General features: G+C 34.8%; 1 protein-coding gene across 15 annotated transcripts in view; it reads left to right on the top strand.

Annotated features, from left to right (window-relative positions):
• Mp (collagen XV/XVIII-type protein multiplexin) overlaps window positions 1–21,206 on the top strand; it is a 416,774-nt gene that overhangs the window by 38,909 nt on the left and 356,659 nt on the right. For 14 of the 15 annotated variants that reach the window (XM_070110958.1, XM_036372464.2, XM_036372457.2 and 11 more), the window contains exons 3-4: window positions 5,929–6,185; window positions 8,017–8,950. In XM_070110958.1, the coding sequence (XP_069967059.1) occupies window positions 8,931–8,950 (20 nt within the window). In that variant the 5' untranslated portion in view covers window positions 5,929–6,185; window positions 8,017–8,930. The remainder of the gene's footprint in view (window positions 1–5,928; window positions 6,186–8,016; window positions 8,951–21,206) is intronic. The other variant, XM_036372454.2, reaches the window with a different exon arrangement.

Genomic DNA, 21,206 nt, shown 5'->3' with positions numbered 1-21,206 from the left:
CGTCAACTCAGCTCCTGTGTGTTTGCAAAGAAAACGTAACTCAATAAAATAAAAACCGAAATTGCCACACAAATAATGAGGATACAGATTGACTAGAATTGTGTGCTTCACCATTAAGAAGGTGCAATGATTTCCGCTTATATCTATGTCGCAGATAAGACTACGCGCGTCAATATGTGTGGCAACATCATCAAGTGAATTCGAGCCAAATTAGCGGTGTACCAGTGGGAGCAAACAAAAAAAAAGTACTAAAAAAGAAATAACAAAAAATATAATGAAGAAGAAATTGGCAATAAGTCCAATAATGTCGCAACATAATAATTTTTCTTGCGCCAAGGGGCAAGCGCATGTGTTATTTTTAAAAGCGAAATGACAGCTGAACGTTGCCAGAGCGCTTGAATATGTATGTAATAGTGACATAGAAAAACATCTGCATAGCAATATATATTTGTTTGTATGAGTGTGTGCACACACGTGGAAGCACATACCAGTAATCCACCCCTCACCTTTCAACCTTAGCAATCTCTCAAAGTTTACATGGGGCTTCTCGTGTACATTTGCGAAGATGCGAATGCACGTAAAGCACCAGCAGATATTTTTGCGACAAAAACAACATATGCACTTACATATGTATAAGTTAAAGTTTTTTCTTTTCTGGAAGTCTGACAGCCGTAGTAAATGTGTCGGAAGAATATACTACCCTTCTGGTTAGTAAGAAAATTAAGCTGACAATTTAACGTGGAAAAATAAGCTGAGCTGATGACGATAATGACGAGCATTATGTTTGAGATGCTGGTTAACAACGTGGCTGAAGTAATGGCCAGCGGGCAACATAATGCAACACATCGCTCAAATTCACACACGAAACTCTCAAGTCGAGGTCCACAAAAAGTCATACTCGCCGACGGCCTCACAGCTACTTAGGTACTTAGGAAAATTTACCGAAGGCACATTACGCACACACAAATGCATACACACAATATGTTTATAAAGTATATGAGGGCAGATTTGTGTGTGTGGCACGTAGGCAAACAAAAAAGCTCACGACGCACAAATAAACTCAAGTTGCGTGCAAAGCGCAAGTACTTAAGCTACGCATATACCTATGTGAGTGTGTGCCACCGGGTCTAAGTGTAGCTAAGTAGTTATTCGTGGCATTGTGCGTGGTTCTGACGCACGTTGCGGCATGGTCCCATAGGAGAAAGGGCATTTTATGTGCCACAAAAATATGCTCCAATGGAGTGGCGCATTTTGTTGGGCGATTTTTTTTCTGGCCAACTATGGTACCTGCGGTATACACATCTCCGTAAATACCGTTAGATCATTTGGGCTCAAGTTCATTTGCTAAAAGATTTGAATGGTTCGAAAAGGATTACAACGGCTACCAAGGGAATAAGAGAATGCAAATTGTTTGTGTAGAAACCTTTAAATGGAAGGAAACGGAAGATAACTGTTGGTTTGGTAATCAGTTGCAAAACTTGTTTAATAAAATATATTTAAGTACCGACTTTGTTTACAAGGTTTAGTGACATTGCTGATTCATTGCTAAAGTTGTTTCACTATTTTTCACTTTTAATTATGGGGTTAGAAGTTATTAGTTAGTAAGTATTGGTTAGTGTAGTTTGATATACAAAATGGTTTTTCTAAGTATGATGCTTTCCTTAAAGTTATCTTTGAGAGTAATATATTATCTACGTATCTATTCAATTATATTTTATATTTTGTCTCCAGTAAAGTAGCTTTATATGCGTAATGCGTTTCTTTTGCGGGTAGATTTGCACAGTTCTTAGAAGACTCGTATGCTTGATTAAAATATGTTCTTCTTAGGATTTTGGTGGAAGTCACGAAGTAGGTACAAGACTGTTATTTGATAAAGAGGATCATATTAGGGAAGGGAATCTAAATTTAAATTTAAAAAAAGTGACAACCCCGCCCACTAACCATATAACGGTACTGTTAAAAACTACTAAAAGCGCGATTAATCAAGCACTAAACGCGCCAGAGAGATTAAATTTTATCTCTGGGATGGTATGAGATGATTTTATTGGAACCGCCTTCAGAATTAGACAGTAGGCGTGGAACCGCCCACTTTTAGGTGAAACTCCATTACTTGAGATCTGCTTAACCGATTTAGAAAATTAACGAAATTCAATACGTAACATTCTTCACACATTTCTATGTTATTGTATATTGTGAAAATGGGCGAAATCGGTGAACAACCCATATAACACCATTTTAAATTCCATCTGATTCTTTCACTTTCCACTATGCAAATCAAGCAAAAAGGATTGTATCGGAGTAAAACTTTCCGTGAATAATGCATTTATAGTGTGTCACCTCTTAACCAAAACTTGTCGTAATCGGATCAAAACTGTTCAAGCCCCTCGGTACTGAATATGTGGACCCCAGTGTCCATAGTTAACTTTTTACCGAAAATTTCGGTCAATGTGTACGATATATAATCGAAATTCATATAATAAAATAAATAAATTAAACTCTCGACAGAAGTATGTTTTTGTGTCAAAAATGGGTCGAATCGGATCAATACTTCCTATACCCTCATATACCTAATAAAAGATTTTCGAATTTCCTGGTGACTTTATACCACATATATCAACCAATATGTGAGTTATATTAATAAAAATGAGAACCCGGGTTAATTATAACGAGGTATCTTTGTGCCTAAAATGGATTAAATCAGGTGCAAATTTTACCTAGCCACCATGTAACTGATATCAGGATTTTCGAACATTCGTCTGATTTTACTCCATAAGATTGTTGATGGTATGTGAGGTACCTTAATGAAACAGTGGGAGCATTTTATTAGTCTGTGGCATGAAAGTATGGGGTGGTATTGGCAAAAATTGATAAAATCAGGTTAATGCTAACCTCAAATTCCATTCAAATTTTAATTTTTTGTTTAGCCTGAGGGTAAAATTTGTAAATTATAAAAAAAGAAAACCTTTGGAAAATAAAACAATTTTCTTTAACATTTAGAAGTGGCCCACTTACTTTTAAAGTAAATTTCGATTAAAAATGTTTTTTGGTTTACACTCTTCACATTTATATTAAATTACCGAATTTGACGGGTTTTGACTCAAAATTGACTCAAAAAAGCACGTTGTCGTTTAAGACTTTTTTTAAAACTCCAATAATGACCACAAAAAAGTTTTTTAAGTTGATAACTTCTAATTGGCTAGAAAGAGGACTCTCTACAGCTTCTAGAACACTTATAAAAACTTTTTTACGAACTTAAAATTTTAACTCGAAATTTACTTTAAAAGTGAGTGGGCCGCCTCAAGAGATTAAAACAAATTTTCTTGTTTTATGATCTACAAAGGCTAAGCAAAAAAAAAAAAATTTTTTGTATACGAGTATTTTGAATTTGCGAGAGTATCAAATGTTCGGTTACATCTGAAATTGGGCCTTCTTTACTTGTTTCAAATTAAAATGAGCCTAGAAAAACGAATATACATTTTGGAAAATATTTTTGTGCTTTTTAATTCGAAAATAACAATTTTTACATTAATAGGCAGAGTTAATATTAGAGAGACGTTAACAATCATCAAATCAAATCATTGGATTTGAATCAAAAATTCTTATTTTCGGCAAACAAATTCGCATTAAATGTTCGAAATCTATACATATCGAGTTACGCTTTTCTGTGTTCTTTGCTGTAGTCGTTAGTGCGCTGGAGTCATATCTACAATTATGAATATGTGTAAGCCATTGTAGTAACACATAATAACTACCAAGGTTGTTCTAGAATATACGTACATAGGTGTAGTAAGTATGAGCCATACCAATGCACATCCTCTTCCCAGCACAATTTGTTGTTGCCTGCAACCAATAACGGAAATTTCGTTGAAACTTCTTTCAATGGTTTGCTTAGCGATGTTTCCTTTGCTTTTATAGATAGAACACACGCGCTAATCAGTCGAGTGCCAACTAAACACAGGCACACAAGCGTCTATATATTCGCACATGTATTTACATAGGCGTTTTTGTTGCTATGTGTATCCTGGCTCTTAAACGTTTATACGCAGGTAACGAAGCAGGAAGCAGTTGACAATATCCTTAATGTGACAGTCACTTAGTTGAGTGGCCTTACAAAATGTGCGGATTAAAGATATTAAGCGAACGACAAGAAAGTGAAAGAGCAAATATATATAAAGAATGACAGAAAAGAATGCAAAAGTTTCATAAGCTTGCACACATATAAACATGTAATCTGTTTACTGGCTGTTCTTGGGAACTCGAATCTTCCTGTCAAGAGGAAAATGCACAGTTCCACTTGCAATACTTTTCTCAAAGATTTCTCAGGTTCTTGCTCTTTTAAAGACAGCTGAAGTGCTTGTGCTTTAACTTATTTCTCTCACATACACACAGATAATTGATTCATTAAGCCTCGCTACGCGCGTTGTAGCACAAGATATTGCATCTTTTTCTCGCACAACTCGTTTTTGCTGCCCTTTATTGTTTTGGCGTGACGTAGCTCCGTATCAATTTTGCTGTTTTTTGTTGCACCTCTTCAACATCCTTTTGTAATGCAATGTTGACAACCTCGTTAGTATCCTGACTGTTTATAGCCGTTTTCTTTTGTGCTTTTTGTATTGTAAATATGAGTGTAGGAAATCTATAAAAATTTATTACATGGAGTTTCAGGGATAAACCGCTGTTTTTGTTTAAATATTCTTTAAATGTGAACAAATTTAATTATACAATAAACTATAGCCTTTCTCAATTTAACTATATATTCTTTTTTATTCTGCTTTCTTTCCCTAAGACAAAATTGGGTCCCTTTTTCATTGGACCGGTTTGTTAGGCAATTTGAATTGTCTTCCCTAATGTTATATTAAAGAAATCGATCTGACATCTCGGTTACTATTAAACAGGTGCGCGAGAATGTTACATATTCTTAATAAGCTGACAATGATGTATCATTGTATCGAAGAAAAGCATTATTAAAAAGTTAAGATAGTTATATACAACAACATAAAGTCAACTCTTCAATTGCGGTCGAAAGCGGCTTTAAAGTCGACATATAGATGATCGGTATGATTTTAATTCTCTTGGTTCTCTATCATGATTGTCCGCTTGATAAATATCTGATCAATATCAAAATCAAATTTTAGTAATGGTTGGCTTACCATATCCACTGTTTGATGGAACTTTTCATGCGATATTATTTATTCAAACCTTTGCGAAAATTGTTTGGACAGACAGACGATCATGGGTTAATCAACTCAGTTCATCATGCTGATAATTTATGTATATATTTTATAGGGTCTCCGACACTTCCTTCTGGGTGTTACAAACTTCGTGGCAAACTCTATATACCCTATTCAGGGTATAAAAACTTTAGCCATTCCAAAGTCTTTGTGATGAATATATATATGTACACAAATATGTGTATTACAGACCGGTCAAAATAATTTAATCCTCAGATTAACTAAAAAGATATTGAAAATTGCTACAAATTTGAATGAAAACCAAACAAAAAAAAAAAAAAGAAAACAAACTGCAAAATGTATCTGCACAACAAATTTAAAGCTATGAAAATAAATTTGATAGCCATACCTCAGGGCTGCATGCCTTAATTTCTATTTGCTTATCTACCTGATCCATACACGTACACATACACACATTCACCAAGTGCAGAATAGTTAAATTGAATCACTCACCATACACTATTTACCGATACTTAAATAACACATTTCCAAGCATCCAAAACATATTTGCCTCCAAGATTTATTACACTTTTCCTATTTTCCCATTTTTCCATTTTCGTGCGTTTTTCTGTATTTGTATTCGTAAATATGCTCGTTTATGTTTATTGTAGGGCTTTGAAATTTTTGATGAAACCAATGAAATCAATATTTACCAATAAAATATTCAATTGAAAATCCCTTTTTAATCTATTTTTAGCATACAACAACAACAACAACTACAAGCAAGTATCATAGAGATGTACAGATGAAGGGATTGAATGTACACACATTTATGCATGTGTTTGTATATGTAAAGAAATCGTAAGCCATTAAAAGCTGTTAAAAAGCAGATAACTTTTAACAGTAAATTTGCGTCGAATGCAGCAGTAGCACTACTACATACACACACATCTTTATTCCCTCATCTTATGGACTATGGACATCACAAAAATATTAGCAAAGTGATTTGATTGTGTGAGTGCCAAGTATCAAAACATATTTTGCTTGTGCTTGAGTGCTGATGAAAAAATATACACTACATAAGTATTTATGTGTCATTAAACATTCAACATCCACACACACACACATATGCGTATATATTCCGTGCCTGTGTAACTAGTGGCGTTTGCCTAAAGGTGGAAAGGAAGTTAAAGTGCTATTAACTAGTGGTTAAGCGTGTAAGGGTCTTTCGACATACACTGCACATACATATCATACACTCACGCATAGATGCATGTCGACAAAATGGCGGTTTAGTACATCTGTAGCAATGCAAAAATGATTAATGAGCTATAGGCCTAATGCGCTGTAAATCAAAAGAAAAGGGAGAAAACTTTACACGCCAAAACGCCGAAACAGCGCATGGGTGGTGGCGTATGAGTAACGTTTAATATGCGTACGCTTTAGATTAAGCTGTGTGGCAGGCGTTTTAATGCATATGTTATAGTGTAGAGCTAGTCGTGCAAAAGCGCGTAGTGTGCGTGCGCTTATCGGTTTTAATTTAGCCAATTGCTTTGGTATGTGTGTCATAAAGAGTGCGCCGTGCAGTTTGTTAGCGTTGCTGGATAATTATTTTTAGCCGGACAGTTATTAGCATATGCGGAGTCTGTGATAAGCGACTGGTGCGCAGACATTAATTCTAAATTATTGTTTATATACGTTTAATGGTCGAAATTTTAATTAAAATTGTGGAGTTGTGAAATTATTAGCTTAAAACCTACAACTGAATACATTTTCGTGCCGTTTTCTTTTTCAAAATGTGTACATATATCTAAGAAGAACATGTGTGTTGAATAATACAAAGTATTTTTCATCTGAAACTATAACATTTTCCCATATTTATGGCAATTGAGTCGTATGGATTTGAGCAAATAGTAGTCAAAAGGCGTGAGGGCTATGCTATAAAGTAGATGAGGAAGATTTCTTTCTCCAAGTAGTTTTTAGCATGAGGCCGAGCATTGTCATCATAGAAAATTATTGTCTCGTGTCTAGTCGAGAATTCCGGGCATTTTTGGCAATCACTTGTTTATATTGAATGAGTTGTTGTCGGTAGCATTCTCCATTATTGGTTTCACCCAGATTTCGAAGCTCATAATACATAACGCTTTCCTGATTCCACTAAATACAGAGCATTATCGTTGTGTATTGGATATTCGACTTTGCCGTTAATTTCGCAGGTTGGTTCGGTCTTACATATGATTTTTTGCAGTTACGGTTGTCGTAATGGATCCAATTTTAATTAAAAATCACAATCGGATGCCAAAACGACTTCTAAAAGCAGCATTTCAGACATGCAAAACATCTCCTGAATCCACTCATATAGCACCCAAGTTCCTTGCTTTTGAATAAATGGTTTTAAACGATTTTGAAATGGCTGCTTGAGTGACTTCTAAAGATTGTGCGAGCTCTTCTTGTGTTTGGTAACAATCTTTATCGAGTAATGCTTCCACTTTTGAATCGTGCAAAACATATTTGGCACGTGTGCCCAGCTCGTACATATTCACTACAAGTTATCATCAAAATATGATAACTTTCGTGTGAGGTTGTATTCATATTGAAGTAATGAAAAAGAACTTCACACAAGTACACTTTTTCAGGCATAAAATGTGACACTTTTCAGTGAAAAAAAATATTGTTTCTTGACATATATTGAAGAAGGGTATTTTCGATCTCTATAAAACTCTTTTCATGTATCAATTTTTTAATGGGTTTCTCAATAAGCTTTTTACTTCAATAAAATCCTAGCACAATTTTTCCAAAAGCCACAAAACATACGCCTCATACCAAATTCTAATTAATTTTCCAGGCAATTCAACAATTTTGTATACAAACACACACCCACATAATTTTATGCAGAGTTTGGCAGCTGCGCGCAATTAATTGAAAACAAAGGCCATTTCAAAAGCTCAATACGTGACACCTCTAGTGGGTGATTTATCGAAATTAATTTGTTCGATTTTCAATTTCGGCAGACAAACAAAAATAAAAAGCCACCAATAAAACTATATAGAAAATGAAAAAGTAATAAATAAAAGGCATTAAAACCTTTAAAAAGTTCTAAAATATTTAAATAAAAAAGTGCTACTAAACAACTTCAAATACAGATAAATTGCAATTTATTTATTTGTCCACTTTGATGAAAAGCCACAAATTTTCGCTGCAAACTAATGGCAAAGTATTTGTGTTGCATGTTGCATCTGGCAATGCAATAAATGTAAAATAAACGAAATGAAAGAAAATTGTGCAATAATTCGCTTATACCTAAACAGCACACATAAATAAATTACGTGGCATGAGTGTCATGCACATATGTATAACACATATATAAGCATATAAATATAAGTGGATAAATGCCTTTGCAGGTAATTGAAAGCGTCAGTGTGTGAAAACAAATAGTGACCAGCAACACCTGGTTGCAAACAATTTGCATTAGCATACACCGAATAGTGTTAAAACAACAATGGCAATAAAATAAAATAACAATAACAACACGTGAATTGAGAAAAATTAACAACGGTCAACAATTCAGAGTTGTGCAACTGATATCACAGTGATGCCAATTAGTCAGATTGCCAGCTACTAAACTGCAACGACTGACTTACTGCCTCTGTGCAATCACTTAATACCGACGATATTAGCATTGCCAAGCTTAACTACATAAAATAACGGCGTCAGATACAACAAGACTGGCTAAATTGAAGAAAAAACTTTAAAGTGAATATGGCCAGCCCAGTAAAGCGGTGAGTACAGAAAACGCAATACAAAAACTGATATAAAAGTATACAGATAAATGTACGAATATATACAATAGTTTTAAGCTATTCTAGCAGTAAAAATTTTCAAGTAGAATTCCTTTGCAAAAACAATTATTTCGCAACAGTTCTTTTTAACAAAAATTATTTATATATACACACTAGCTTATAGTTTCTCAACTGACCATTATTAAATTTCAGTAGCGATTACAAACTTTTCTTTGTCTTTTTTAAGTCAATTTTTTTCGTATATAAAACAGGCCTGTGCATTTCTAAACACTTTCATATACGCGTCGATTCAGAATTTTTTCATTACTCTGAAATTAAAAATTTAACTGCTGGTTAAGTTAACTAGAACATATTCTAGTATTTAAGTTTGCCTATCACTTAGTATAGTTGTATATAGGTCAGCAGAATTTGTTAAAATGTTGCTAGTATTCGAATAATTCTTTGGAATCCACTGTGCTATATTTCTGAAGGTGAGATCTCACCGATATGTTCCCTTTAAAAATGTTAAGCCTTTTGGTTGGTCAACCTTCCACTTTATCCCAAAGTAATTTTGTGGTACACCCTGTATGGTTGTTGCTCTATTACTTGAGTTCTTCCTCTTATATCAATTGCTTTAAGCAACCTTCGAAGGAGCTGAAGGGTTTTAAATAGCTTACGGAGTTACTTACGTATATCCATAAACAAGTTAGAAAAAACCCTTTTTCCTGAATTTTGTTTAAAGAAACACTTAATTTCATATATAAAACAAAGGTCTGAGTTTTCATTATTTCATATAGTACAGCAATCGTCGATTCATTCCAAAAATTATTGGATTCACTCGTCGCCGTTTTTGGCGGTGAGCAAGACTTTGCTACTCAAAATTATCTGAATTCCAAAAATTAAAATAATAAAAATATTACTATATGAGATGAATACAGGTAATGATCCAATGACTAGTAACATTTTTTATCTTTGACAAAATGATGGTTTCCAACAAATATATTTTCACGAAATTCGGCATGAGATATTGAAAAAAATTCCCAGATCGGACTGTATCGCATAGCTGCCATACAAATTGAACGATCAAAATCAAGTTCTTTGCATGGAAACTTCTTTGTTTGTGGAAAAATTTACATTTCAGAGTGGTTTAAAATATCGAAACTATTATCAAAATATTATTCCCTCGATCATGACCTGTCAAATATATGTAAAAAGGAATGTATTCTTAAATATATATACGTTCAATATATATGCCAAAAATAGTTTTTTTTTTAATTTCACAAATGGATATAAACCCTTTAAGGAACTGCGTCAAGCAACGATAGAGCGAACCAACTCATTTCAGTTACTTAGTTAACTAAGGTTCCTTAAACTAGATGTGATCACTGGTTAGATTTCGTCGAATAAATTGGGATAGTCTACATATTGAAATAATTAACTTCGAAATATGCGCTTGAAGGGATTATCGAACAACGAATGCAACAATCCACAAATATACATTAGAGTTGCTGATTTTTTAGTAAAATCACACATCACACCTGTGCCACAAATCATTCATAGTATTTATTTTTCTTTCCTTCTTTAGCTGAGTTTTTGACCTGGTTTTGCACAAATATTCATACTACAGTTCGCTGACAAAAAAAGAATGAGCTTGGTAATATCTGTAGTATATCTCCGTTACCTATACAAGTGTTTTTCTGTATTCGGCACCACTTCTACCCATAATCTAAGCTATTTATTTTAATTTCAAAAAATTGCAAGCTCATTTCCCTATTTATCAATCACATTATTTATGTCATACTCCTCATGCACGATAAATACTACTATTACCTTTCAAAACACATCTAAAAATACGCTGAATTTATCAACAGCGCTATTTGAATTGAAAATCGAGCGTCAACAGTGCAATCGAAGTTTTTTCCTTTTTTGCAAATAGCTCTAATTTTATTGCTTTTAAGCAAGTTTATTGCTTTAACGTTTTTGCTTATCATTCTTTTCTTGCTTTTAGCATATTATGTGGAAATGCTAGCGATTTTCGCAATAACAATTTTTTAATAAAAACTTTTTAACTTGCATATGTATTGCGTATTTCTTTGCATTTATAGATATTTATTTGCATACATATTTATGCATAGTATCATGGAGATTTACCCACTCTGACCCAGCATGTAAATAAAAATAACCCTCGAATTGTATTGATTGACTTGAAGTGGCAACACTTCAGACAAGACTTTATTTGCTTGAAGTTCACTGAAGTGTTCTTTGAGAATTTCAATAGTTTTCGCCGGAAATAATCTTAAATACTTTTTTTTATGATTTTTAAGTAGTATACTTAGTGTGTCTCACGCAGGCTGAACAGTGTAACACCGAAGAAATTTTTGTTGATGCGCGACATCAAATTAGGCTGATGTAGGTAAAAGCGTATAAATTAGCCCTAAAATTCTAGAAAATTATTGGTGAAAATATTGAATATTTTAATTTAAGAACAATAAGAAAAACCAATAACTTCGGCTGCATGTTATAGTAGTCCGATCTTAACAATTTTGCTGCAGATGGTATCGTTGCCTTGAACAATAATCTATGTCAAATTTCTTAAGATAATTTCCCAAATAAAAAAGTTTTCCATACAATACCATGGTTTTGATTAATCAGTTTGTATGGTAGCGATATCTTGCAGTGGTTTGATGTCGGCGGTTTCGAAAAATTAGCAGCTTCTTTACCTGATCCAATTTGACCCGGACTGACCTATTTTACCTGCGCGCTTAAGCCGTTGAAAAAGTGCTTGAAAATCGTTGTTTTGGCATCAGACTTAACTCATTTCGGTCAATGTTTTGGTTATGAAACGTGTCAATGCTACACTCGTACCAAAAGATCTGAATCTTTTTGCAAAACCGATGTCGAGTAGAGCATGCAAAAAGGTGTTTGACATCGTAGCTGAGAAGCCTATTCATCATACGAATCATTACTGGTGAGAAGACGTGGGTTTATGAATGTGTTGTCGAAACGCTGGCGAATGGCCCTCCAAATGTGAGCCAAAACGAAGAAAACAAAATTCTCTGAAGGCACTGAAGGCCATTTTAGCCGAGACATACATTAAGTGTATCCAAAAATATATGAATCGTTGGCGTGCTTGTATTGACTCAGGAGCCTATTTTCAAGGCGATAATAGAGATTAGTGAAAATACGTGAAAATGTAGTTTTTTATCAGTGCGGGTCAAATATGAACAAATGTATTAGGTATAAACTGCAACTTCCGGATTAATCATATACAACTTTGAAGGTTTATAGTAATAGACATCTCTGGTTAAACAAAGTCAATGCGGCTCTGTTCTCCCTTATTCCGACATTTTCTTCTTTTTTAGATGCTCGCAGCTTTTTTTTAAGCGAATTCTTCTTTTTCACGCGGGAGAGAGATTTTTCAAGGTCGCGTTACGACACTGTTTTGCATTTCCTTGCTTGCTTTTGTTTTGCTGTGAGCGGCTACGTGTGCGTGTGGAGCTATAAACACATTGTAGCAATGCATGTGTTGTTGTTTTGCGTTAACTCTTCGATATACATACATTTTGATACTTATGCTTGGTCCATTCATTTCGCTGGCTTCTAGCTGCACATTGTCACTAATGGTACATAATCAAACGTTGAACTCATGGACGACGACAAGCGACCGGCAGCATCTGGTAAATATTAGCATACACACGTCCTCACGGGCACAGTTATTTAGGCAACAGGACGACTTCACGGCAGCAGGCTTGCAGTTGTCGCTGTCGCTAAATTAAAATCATTTTTAATTATGCCGACGACAATGGGAGGCTGTAGTGTTGCCACTAATATGTGAAATGTAAAGTTATTCTAAACAAAGTCTTACCAATAGAGACCTACTTATTTTCTGCACAAAAAATTTTACTTTGAACAAAATATTTAAATTTCAATATTTGCCGACAAGAAAATTTCGCTGTCGTGCAGCCGTCTTTGTGTTCAAAGAATTATGGTGGAATTAGTGACCGACGTGCCGCCCTTCCGTACGTACCGTCCATATGAAACGAAATTTGTCAAAAGTTATGCCCGTAGTGTCAACTAAGAAATCAATTGTTCTCTTTTGTTTTCATTTGAGCAATGTTGTCATTGCTAAATTTATATACATAGATGATTTTGCACATATTTATCTTTTCAGTTATAACTTTTCTTAATGTTAAAGATCAAAACTAAAATGCAACTACAGGGTGGCTCACGAATCGTGCTACAAAAACAAACCGTAATCACTTTTTTTAATTAATGAATTACATTTAATTTCGTTTTATTGTATAGCAAATGTTATTTTATTTTTTATAATTAATTATATTTAAAAATCATGGACCGTGGAAAATTATTCATTGCTGAAGTCGGGATTGCCTCCGTTATCGATTTAATGAACGGTACCGCCGCACTATCCAAACCCTCTTTTCAGTATCCCAAGCATTCATGGTTTTAAAAATCTAAATAGTATCTTGCAAATAAACAAAAGTAAGTCGATTACTCACACAGAAAAAATGTTATTACGGTTTGTTTTTGTAGCACGCTGCTCGAGCCACCCTATATTAAAAATAGTCTACCTGTTTACAAATAATCGTATTCGACTGTGATGTTGCGTTAGTTTAAGTATATTTCAAATATATTCAAGTTTAGTTTTCAATTAACTCAAAATATCGAGGCTGGCAGCCTTGCGTTGTAAGAGAGCAATCAGCTGACTCGATTCTACGAAGACAAAAACAATTTTCGCGGATATTCCACGTTACAAACGGTAGAAGCGGTGGTGAGTGTTCATTTACATTGCGCATTCATAAGATAGGTCGTATCAGCTGATACGGTTGCGGTCGGTCACTAACTGAAACATTAGAGTACAGAAGGTTAAGACAACAGCATATGTCATCGAACCAAGAATGATTGAATACAAAATTACGCCAATCGCCATCTTGTGACGTAAATCTTTTCAGTTAAGTAGAAGAAGTATAGAATAGGATTTCACAGAAGCAGTGATACGAAAATTCAAACATTGTGCTGTTAACCGAAACTTGGTTAGACAATGATGAGAACGTCAGCATATCAAACATCACTTGTGTCATAAAATATAAACGACCGAACATTCGAGTAGGAGGTGTTGCGATCTATTATAGTGAATGCGTTACATTAAACACTGACATTTCACATTTTTATGTGAGTGCAATAAATTTCTCTGCACATACAGCAAGTTTGTCGGAAACTGGCGATATCAGCTTGAGTAGCTGTCAAATATAAAAAGGAAAATAAATTGTCATCGCAGCGATCTACATATCTCCTAAGCAAAAAACTTTGAGTATATCATATATTTCATACAGAGTTATGTACACTCATGACGGTGCTGCTCTCTTTGGCAGGGGTGATGATCACATACGATTGATTCTTGGTGGTGCATTTAGTGTAAATTTTGCGGCGGATGCGTTCTTGCTACTACTTCACTTTCTTCGTGAAAAATTAGATATGATTTTATATATTAGATATAAATAACAATCGGAAAATTTACACGACTAAATCAGGAGCAACAGTTGATGCTCTATTGTCCAGAAATCTACACTATTTAGAATTAACGAACATATGTTTCATTCTTCAGTTACCATAAAGCGATAATATACGCTATACCTATACCTGCTCCGACTGAAGATTATGTACAAATTGAAGAAATAATAATAACTCTCTCACTCCGTCTTTTTTTCTTATTCTCTCACTCTCTATGAATCGGTAAAGAAGTATTCACTACTATCTCGTCTACTGGGCTGCACGTGACTTTTGTTTTATCAGTCTAAAATTTTCTATGAGGACGGGTATTTCAACAAAAGTATTTCTTACTGAATAGCGAAAATTTATAAAGTAACTATGCTCCTGCAGTTTAAATTCTCACTCTCTTAATATCTGTTTTCTGCTGTTCGAAAATGTCAATTTAATTTTTCAAAACGCCACATTTGCTGCACTATATACATATATCCTTTTCAAAATTTGTTAAAGCATTTAAGCATAGTTATCTATGTAATCGCATTCTAACGGCATTCCCGACACGACGAAGCACAAACGCCGACACACACGCTATAACAAAAGTAACGATTAGTATTCAAACGATTGTGTTTCTATTGTCAGTGAGCGAAATTCAACAAACGACGCTTTGCATCGCGCCAACAAATGCATAATTCCACGCGCGGAACACAGCCATATGCAACACACACACGCACGCTCAGCACTTTCATCGCTTTTCTCACTTTGTTGACTGGCGCTTAAGTCGGAATTAGCATTTAAAGTGGTTAGCGGCTTTTTGCCTGTTTATTCTCTTGCTTGCATTTTCGTTTGGCCATCGCGTTTGCGCCCTTTTTTTTTGTGTTCCTGTGGCTCCGCGGCTGAAGTGGCAGCCAAAATTAGTTGCGCTTGGGTTCGAACATTTGTTTTTTTGGCGCACAAATTTCATCTTTACTGTTCACAATGGCTGCGCGGAAAAGTTTGAGTGTAGCCATTATTGGAATTTAAGTGTTGCCAAGAATTGCTACTATGTAAGTGGCGCATTTTTAGGGATTTGCTGGGGTTTGTTGTTTGTCGAAAATTAGTGCTAGATTTTACTCGAGTCCTAAATGTAGTTGGTTCTCAGATCATTTCTTTTATAGACCAGTTAGTTTTTAATTGCTTGCAGTGACTTGGCAACAATTTGTTTTAAATGTACCGATGCATTGTGAAAGTTGTTTAGTTGTAATATTTGTGAAGGTTCGTTAAGCCATGGAGTTAGAGTGAGCAATAATTCTATTATTCTGTCAGAAAAAACTGAAAAAATATTAATAATCGTTGTTTTAAAATGATGTGGGTGCATAATTTTACAAATAAACACTTTTTTATTATTACTATATTATAACCCTGTGGCACATACTGCGCGGTCGGCCTAAATTTGACGTTAGGAATTACTTCCATCACATGAGTGTTTAGCTTTGTGGTCTATAACTCGCTTGTTGCCTAACATTGCTAAGTTGTGGTGCATATAGCATAAGGTTCCTGCCTATATTTTTAATTATAGTAGAGTTTACTCTTTTTATTAAATGGGAATTTTCAACATCAGATATTCTTGAAATAAAAAACACAGCTTCTAGTCTCGTATAAATTTCGAATGGTCTAAAAAACTCATATTGTATCTATTAACTTAAATCAACTTAAGCTGTTTTTGCATGCTGTATCAAATATTTAATAAAAATTGTGTCTCCTTTTTGGCGCGGAGGTTAAATTTGCAGAGCGTCTAACGAAAAAAAATTTTAAAGTGCACACTTAGTTGGAAATTTAAATAAATATATATATTTATTTTTTACTTTCTGTATATCTAGATATTGTACTATATAGTTTTGTATAAAAAGAACATACTCAAATTTTAATCGGTTATTTCGAATTTTGAGAGCTACAGCCATCTAATTTCTAGCTGCTCAGTTTAATCTCTCTACCTTCAAACGTATTTTCCCCAAAACTAAATCTTTCAAATTTTTTGCAGTGATTATTTGGAGGCTAGTGATCCGACCACTATCAAATTTTCTGTATATAGTTCACCATACCTACCAGTTTTTTTTGTCAGGCCAAAAGCGACCAAAATTTTAAGAAAAAATCAACTTTTGCAATATTTTTTGTTTTAATTTTTAGGGCTTTTTTTTTTAGTTTTTATTTCATCCATGGAGTCACATGGACCACTGCACCGATAGAGGAACTTTTTTTAGCACTGTTATCTCGAAAAATATTTAATGCTTTTTTAAAAAATGTTACGATGTATTCTTGAGACGGTAATTTTTTTCGCCAATCTTTAGGCTTTCGGAACACTCACTTTCTGTTGACATATTATGAGTTATTTACTAGTTACAAGGTAATGATTTTCAAAACTTCATATTCTGGTTTATTCCACATCAGTTTAGCTGACTTCTGTTAATGTTACATCGAATTCGGTTATGTATGTAAAGTTTATATGCATACATACATATCTATTAATGTATATATGTATAGTAATAATTAGCACTGGAATGCAAACACGTACGAGCCTATTAAAAAATTGCCTTTCTGCATTAAAAACTTTATGCCCAAAGCAATTTTTGTTTATGCCACGATTGCCCTATTTTTAAAAATATCCCGCATGGATGCCAGACATACACAAATGTATAAAAATACAAAATATACGTATTGGTATGTGTGTAAAAGTGAAACTTTTTGCGCCAAAATATTCATCTGGAAAAGCATTTTCATATGTTTTGACCTAAGAACTAATTACTTTATTCAATGAGCAGTAGCAGCTTAATAACGCCATAAAATGTGGAATACAAGAAAGCACAAGAGAAAAGCTGACAAATAGCAAAGTTTTAAACGCACATACATATCTACTTTTTTTCCTGCGACGGTTGAACTTCTACTCTAATTTCGCAGTTGGTCTTCGTTTCGCCTACGCAATGCTCCGCTGCCAAGTCGGCGCGGCTTCTTCCACCTCAACAGACGAAATAATTAAAAAAAAAAAGATCTCACTACTTTCCATCTCTGAGCACGTTTTGCCTGCGTTCACTTTAACAAATACATATGTGCGTGCAGCCTTACTACGACTACTTTTGGCAACCACTGTACGGCCGCCACCCGCCATCCAGCATCGCTGTAGGCAGTGTATGACAAATATGAATTGCAAATCTGCAATTTGGCGCTTAGCCAGTAATTTTGAATTCACTCAGAAATTGTCATTATTCATTAATCGCGCTTGCAGCTAGCGAGCACGTAAATATTTACTTGCACATGAGTGTGCGGATGCGTGGAAAGGACCATATTCCAAATGTTTGCAACACATTTTTCCGAAGAAACCGAATGCACTTCAAACAAATTTTAATATGTCATTATTTTTAAAATTTTCTCAGTGTAATGTCGCAATCATTATAAAAGAAAATGTATATGGCAATAAGCTTTTAGTTTAATGCTGATGATTTGGCGCAAACTTGAATAATTACTACTCCTTGTTATTACTATTGACAGGGCAATTTTCCAAACATCTCTATTTGGCACTCTAACTAAAAACAAAAATGTTTGAAAAAAGCAAGTGCCCTTAAATATTTGAACTTTTTTATGGTATATCCAAGAAATGTGTGTGAAACATGCTTGTTTTAGAAAATTATATACTGAAAGAATAATCATGGAAAAAGTGTTTAATACCCATAACGCTTAATATATTCATCGTAAATTTCATTTAGACTATATCACAAAGAATATAATTTTACACTAAAACGTCTTTAATAGGGTGTCTGAGATAGTTAATTTGCTTCTGTCATGCTTAATACCTACACTAGGTAGCTTAAAAAAGGTGAATTTTAAATATAGTTAGAGAGTTACATGCGATCTCCCACGGCGCTAAAAAGGGTCCTCCACTGCTGCTGCGTGAATGAAAGATGAAAAAAATTCTCAAGTAGAAAACATGGTTTGAACAATGATCTACGGGTAAAAAAAAATTGGGAATATTGACGAATTTCATCCAAAATTTTGGTCGTTTCTGACCTGTTAAAAAGTTCGATTTTTGATTAAATCAATCATTGCAAGGAGAAATATATAAAGAACAAGCGGAAAGGTCGCGAAATGTTGTTTCGAGAAAAACGCGTTAAAAGATATGCTGGTGGAGCTGATTGAACTGAGCGGTTTAATATTAGACGGCTGTAATTCAAACACTATGAGTATTTGAGATAGCGATTTTAGTATGTTATTTTTAAAGCTATAACCTATTGAAATATGAAAAAAAAATTTTAACATTTACGCTATGTGGCACACACATAGTTTTGTTAATTTGGGAGTATTGTGGACCCTAAGCTTAATTTTTATATTGTATTATAATATTTAAATCTTAACGATAATACCATGGTTATGATGGCTAATGATGCATTGGTTTTGTTAAGTGACGGTTTAAGAAATTAAGAAACCTGTATATTACTAAAATTTATATTTAAAACTTTGGTTAGACCTATATTGGTATATGGCTCTGTGGTATAGAACTCTAAACACCAAATTTATGCTGACAAGTTAGAGTGTTTGAACATAATTTTTACTTTTTGTTTTATGATATTTTCGAGTAAGTAAGTCTTCCCAAATACGATATTCTTTTAAAACTTATAAATATAAAATCACTAGTCGTAGGGAAATGCTTGAAAAAATATTTCTAGTAAAACTTCTACGCCTCAGGGGTTAAACTAATGTCAAACTGGTGTAATTTGACCGAAATTTAAAAATTGAGCACAACGAATTTAGAGGTAAAGTCTTCGAAATTTGTAAATTTCTCACGGCATTTATGAATGGCTTTTATTCGGGTGGAAAATTGGTAAATTGATCTGATTCTAACGTGGTATTATTTCTACTTACATAAAATCATTCAGTCTTACCACAATTTACGTTCACGGCTCATAGTGTGATAGTATCTGAATCCATTCCGCTTCAAAATAAGAAATCGGTTGAAAGATTTTGATTTTCTTTTAGCTAATGCACTGGCCTCAGATGATCTCTTTAATGTAGAAGCTGCTATAAACTCTCTTTTGTTATTATTAGGCTGATGACCTTTTTTGTAGATCAAGACGCATTTCGAACCAGGTTTATCCAATACTTTCTACCTAAAAGTCTCTAACGCATGCAGAACAGTAACCTTGGTGAGCATGGTAAAGTTCAACGGCCGCTAAGAGATCCCCAAATGGGTAATATGGTAAACAAAAGGACATAAATTTGCTGCCAAATGCTGAAAAAGCCGGTAAGCACTAAACAAAAACAAAATATTATGACAAGACTTGAAAGCAAAAATGAATGCAAAATTATTTAGTCGAAAACACACACAGCTTATGAGACTACGCACAAGATTTCGTGTCGCCGGCCACCAGCCACCAGCTACCAGCCGCCAGCATGACACACCTTCATGTGTTGTGATGTCACCGACAAAAACAAAAGCGCATGCAACGCACAGCAAGTGGCAGACAGACAATAAACGTGTCAGCGGCACACTGCAGCCCACCGCATTAGCGAAGCCAAAGCCAAAACAAAGTGAAATGAAATGAAAAAAGAGATGTATGAAAATTAAAAAGTAAAAGAAAATATTAAAAGGCATTTCGTTGAACTCATTTAAACGGCAACATGTTGCACATGATTGCGTTGCAGGACAGCGACGTCTTCGAGTATGATTGCAAACAGCTGTATACGCTTATGCTTGTATATACACATGTTGTATGTATGTACGTAGGTGCGTATGTATGCTAGTGGGTGCGCTTGTGTGCGCCAGTAGAGCGCAGCGTCGACGCCACTCAAGTGCAGCAACGCAGACTTTAATAATTAAGCAGCAGACAGTCAGACTGTTGAGGGGGCTTACGCACAAACACACGAACAGACATTCGTGTATTTAAAACGAGGGGAGCGTGCATGTGAATCACATGTATGGTAGGCGATGACGAAGGCAAGTGCAGAGGCAGACAGCTCTCTCAAAGACACACTTGTAGAAATGATACTAGCAGTTATGAATATGCGGGCGTGTTGTTGCTGCTGTTGTTTGCATTATTGCTGTTGCATTGGATGTACAACTTGCTGCTGCTACTGCTGCTATGTTTATGGTTCTCGTTTTCGGTTGTTGTTGTTTTTGTTGCTGATGTTGATGATGCGCCTGGTGATTACAGCGCTGATCGAGGCGCTGATGAACGACGACAGAGATGGACGTGCTTTGCTGTTCACATAAGGGGCGAAAATTGTTTTAGTGCAAAAGCCAACAGCACCAACAACAACAACAACAACGACAAAAATATTTCTTAGTGTCTCTCGTATTTAATTCTGTCATACACCCCTGTCTTCTGCATGTTGTTGATGACTGCATGCAACACTGCGTTGCGTTAGTAAAGTAGCACACGCGCAATCAGTGTTGACGCTGCCACCACGCGAAATATAAAATTTTTCTAGTGGCACACAACAAAAAATATGTACCATATGTGCAATAATGTGTATAAATTGTGATGATAGGGGGAGGGAAGGGTTGACGTGCCGCGATCCCCACAGCAGTAAAGTATTAAAAATGGCATCGCTGATAGCGCAAATAAAGTTGAAAATGTGAGTCAAGCTATTTTGGGAACACGCTGGCACTTGCAGCATGATCAGCCTTACGCTGTGGCAAGTGCTGCACTGCAACTCATATAACCGAACAACACTTTGGTTTGTTTACAATATATTTGCTTTAGTAATTAGATGGCAGAAATTGGCC

The sequence above is a fragment of the Bactrocera oleae genome, chromosome 6 (genome assembly GCF_042242935.1).
Source record: "Bactrocera oleae isolate idBacOlea1 chromosome 6, idBacOlea1, whole genome shotgun sequence".
In the NCBI taxonomy this organism is placed as follows: Eukaryota; Metazoa; Arthropoda; class Insecta; order Diptera; family Tephritidae; genus Bactrocera; species Bactrocera oleae.
This window is presented reverse-complemented; position numbering and strand designations above follow the sequence as displayed.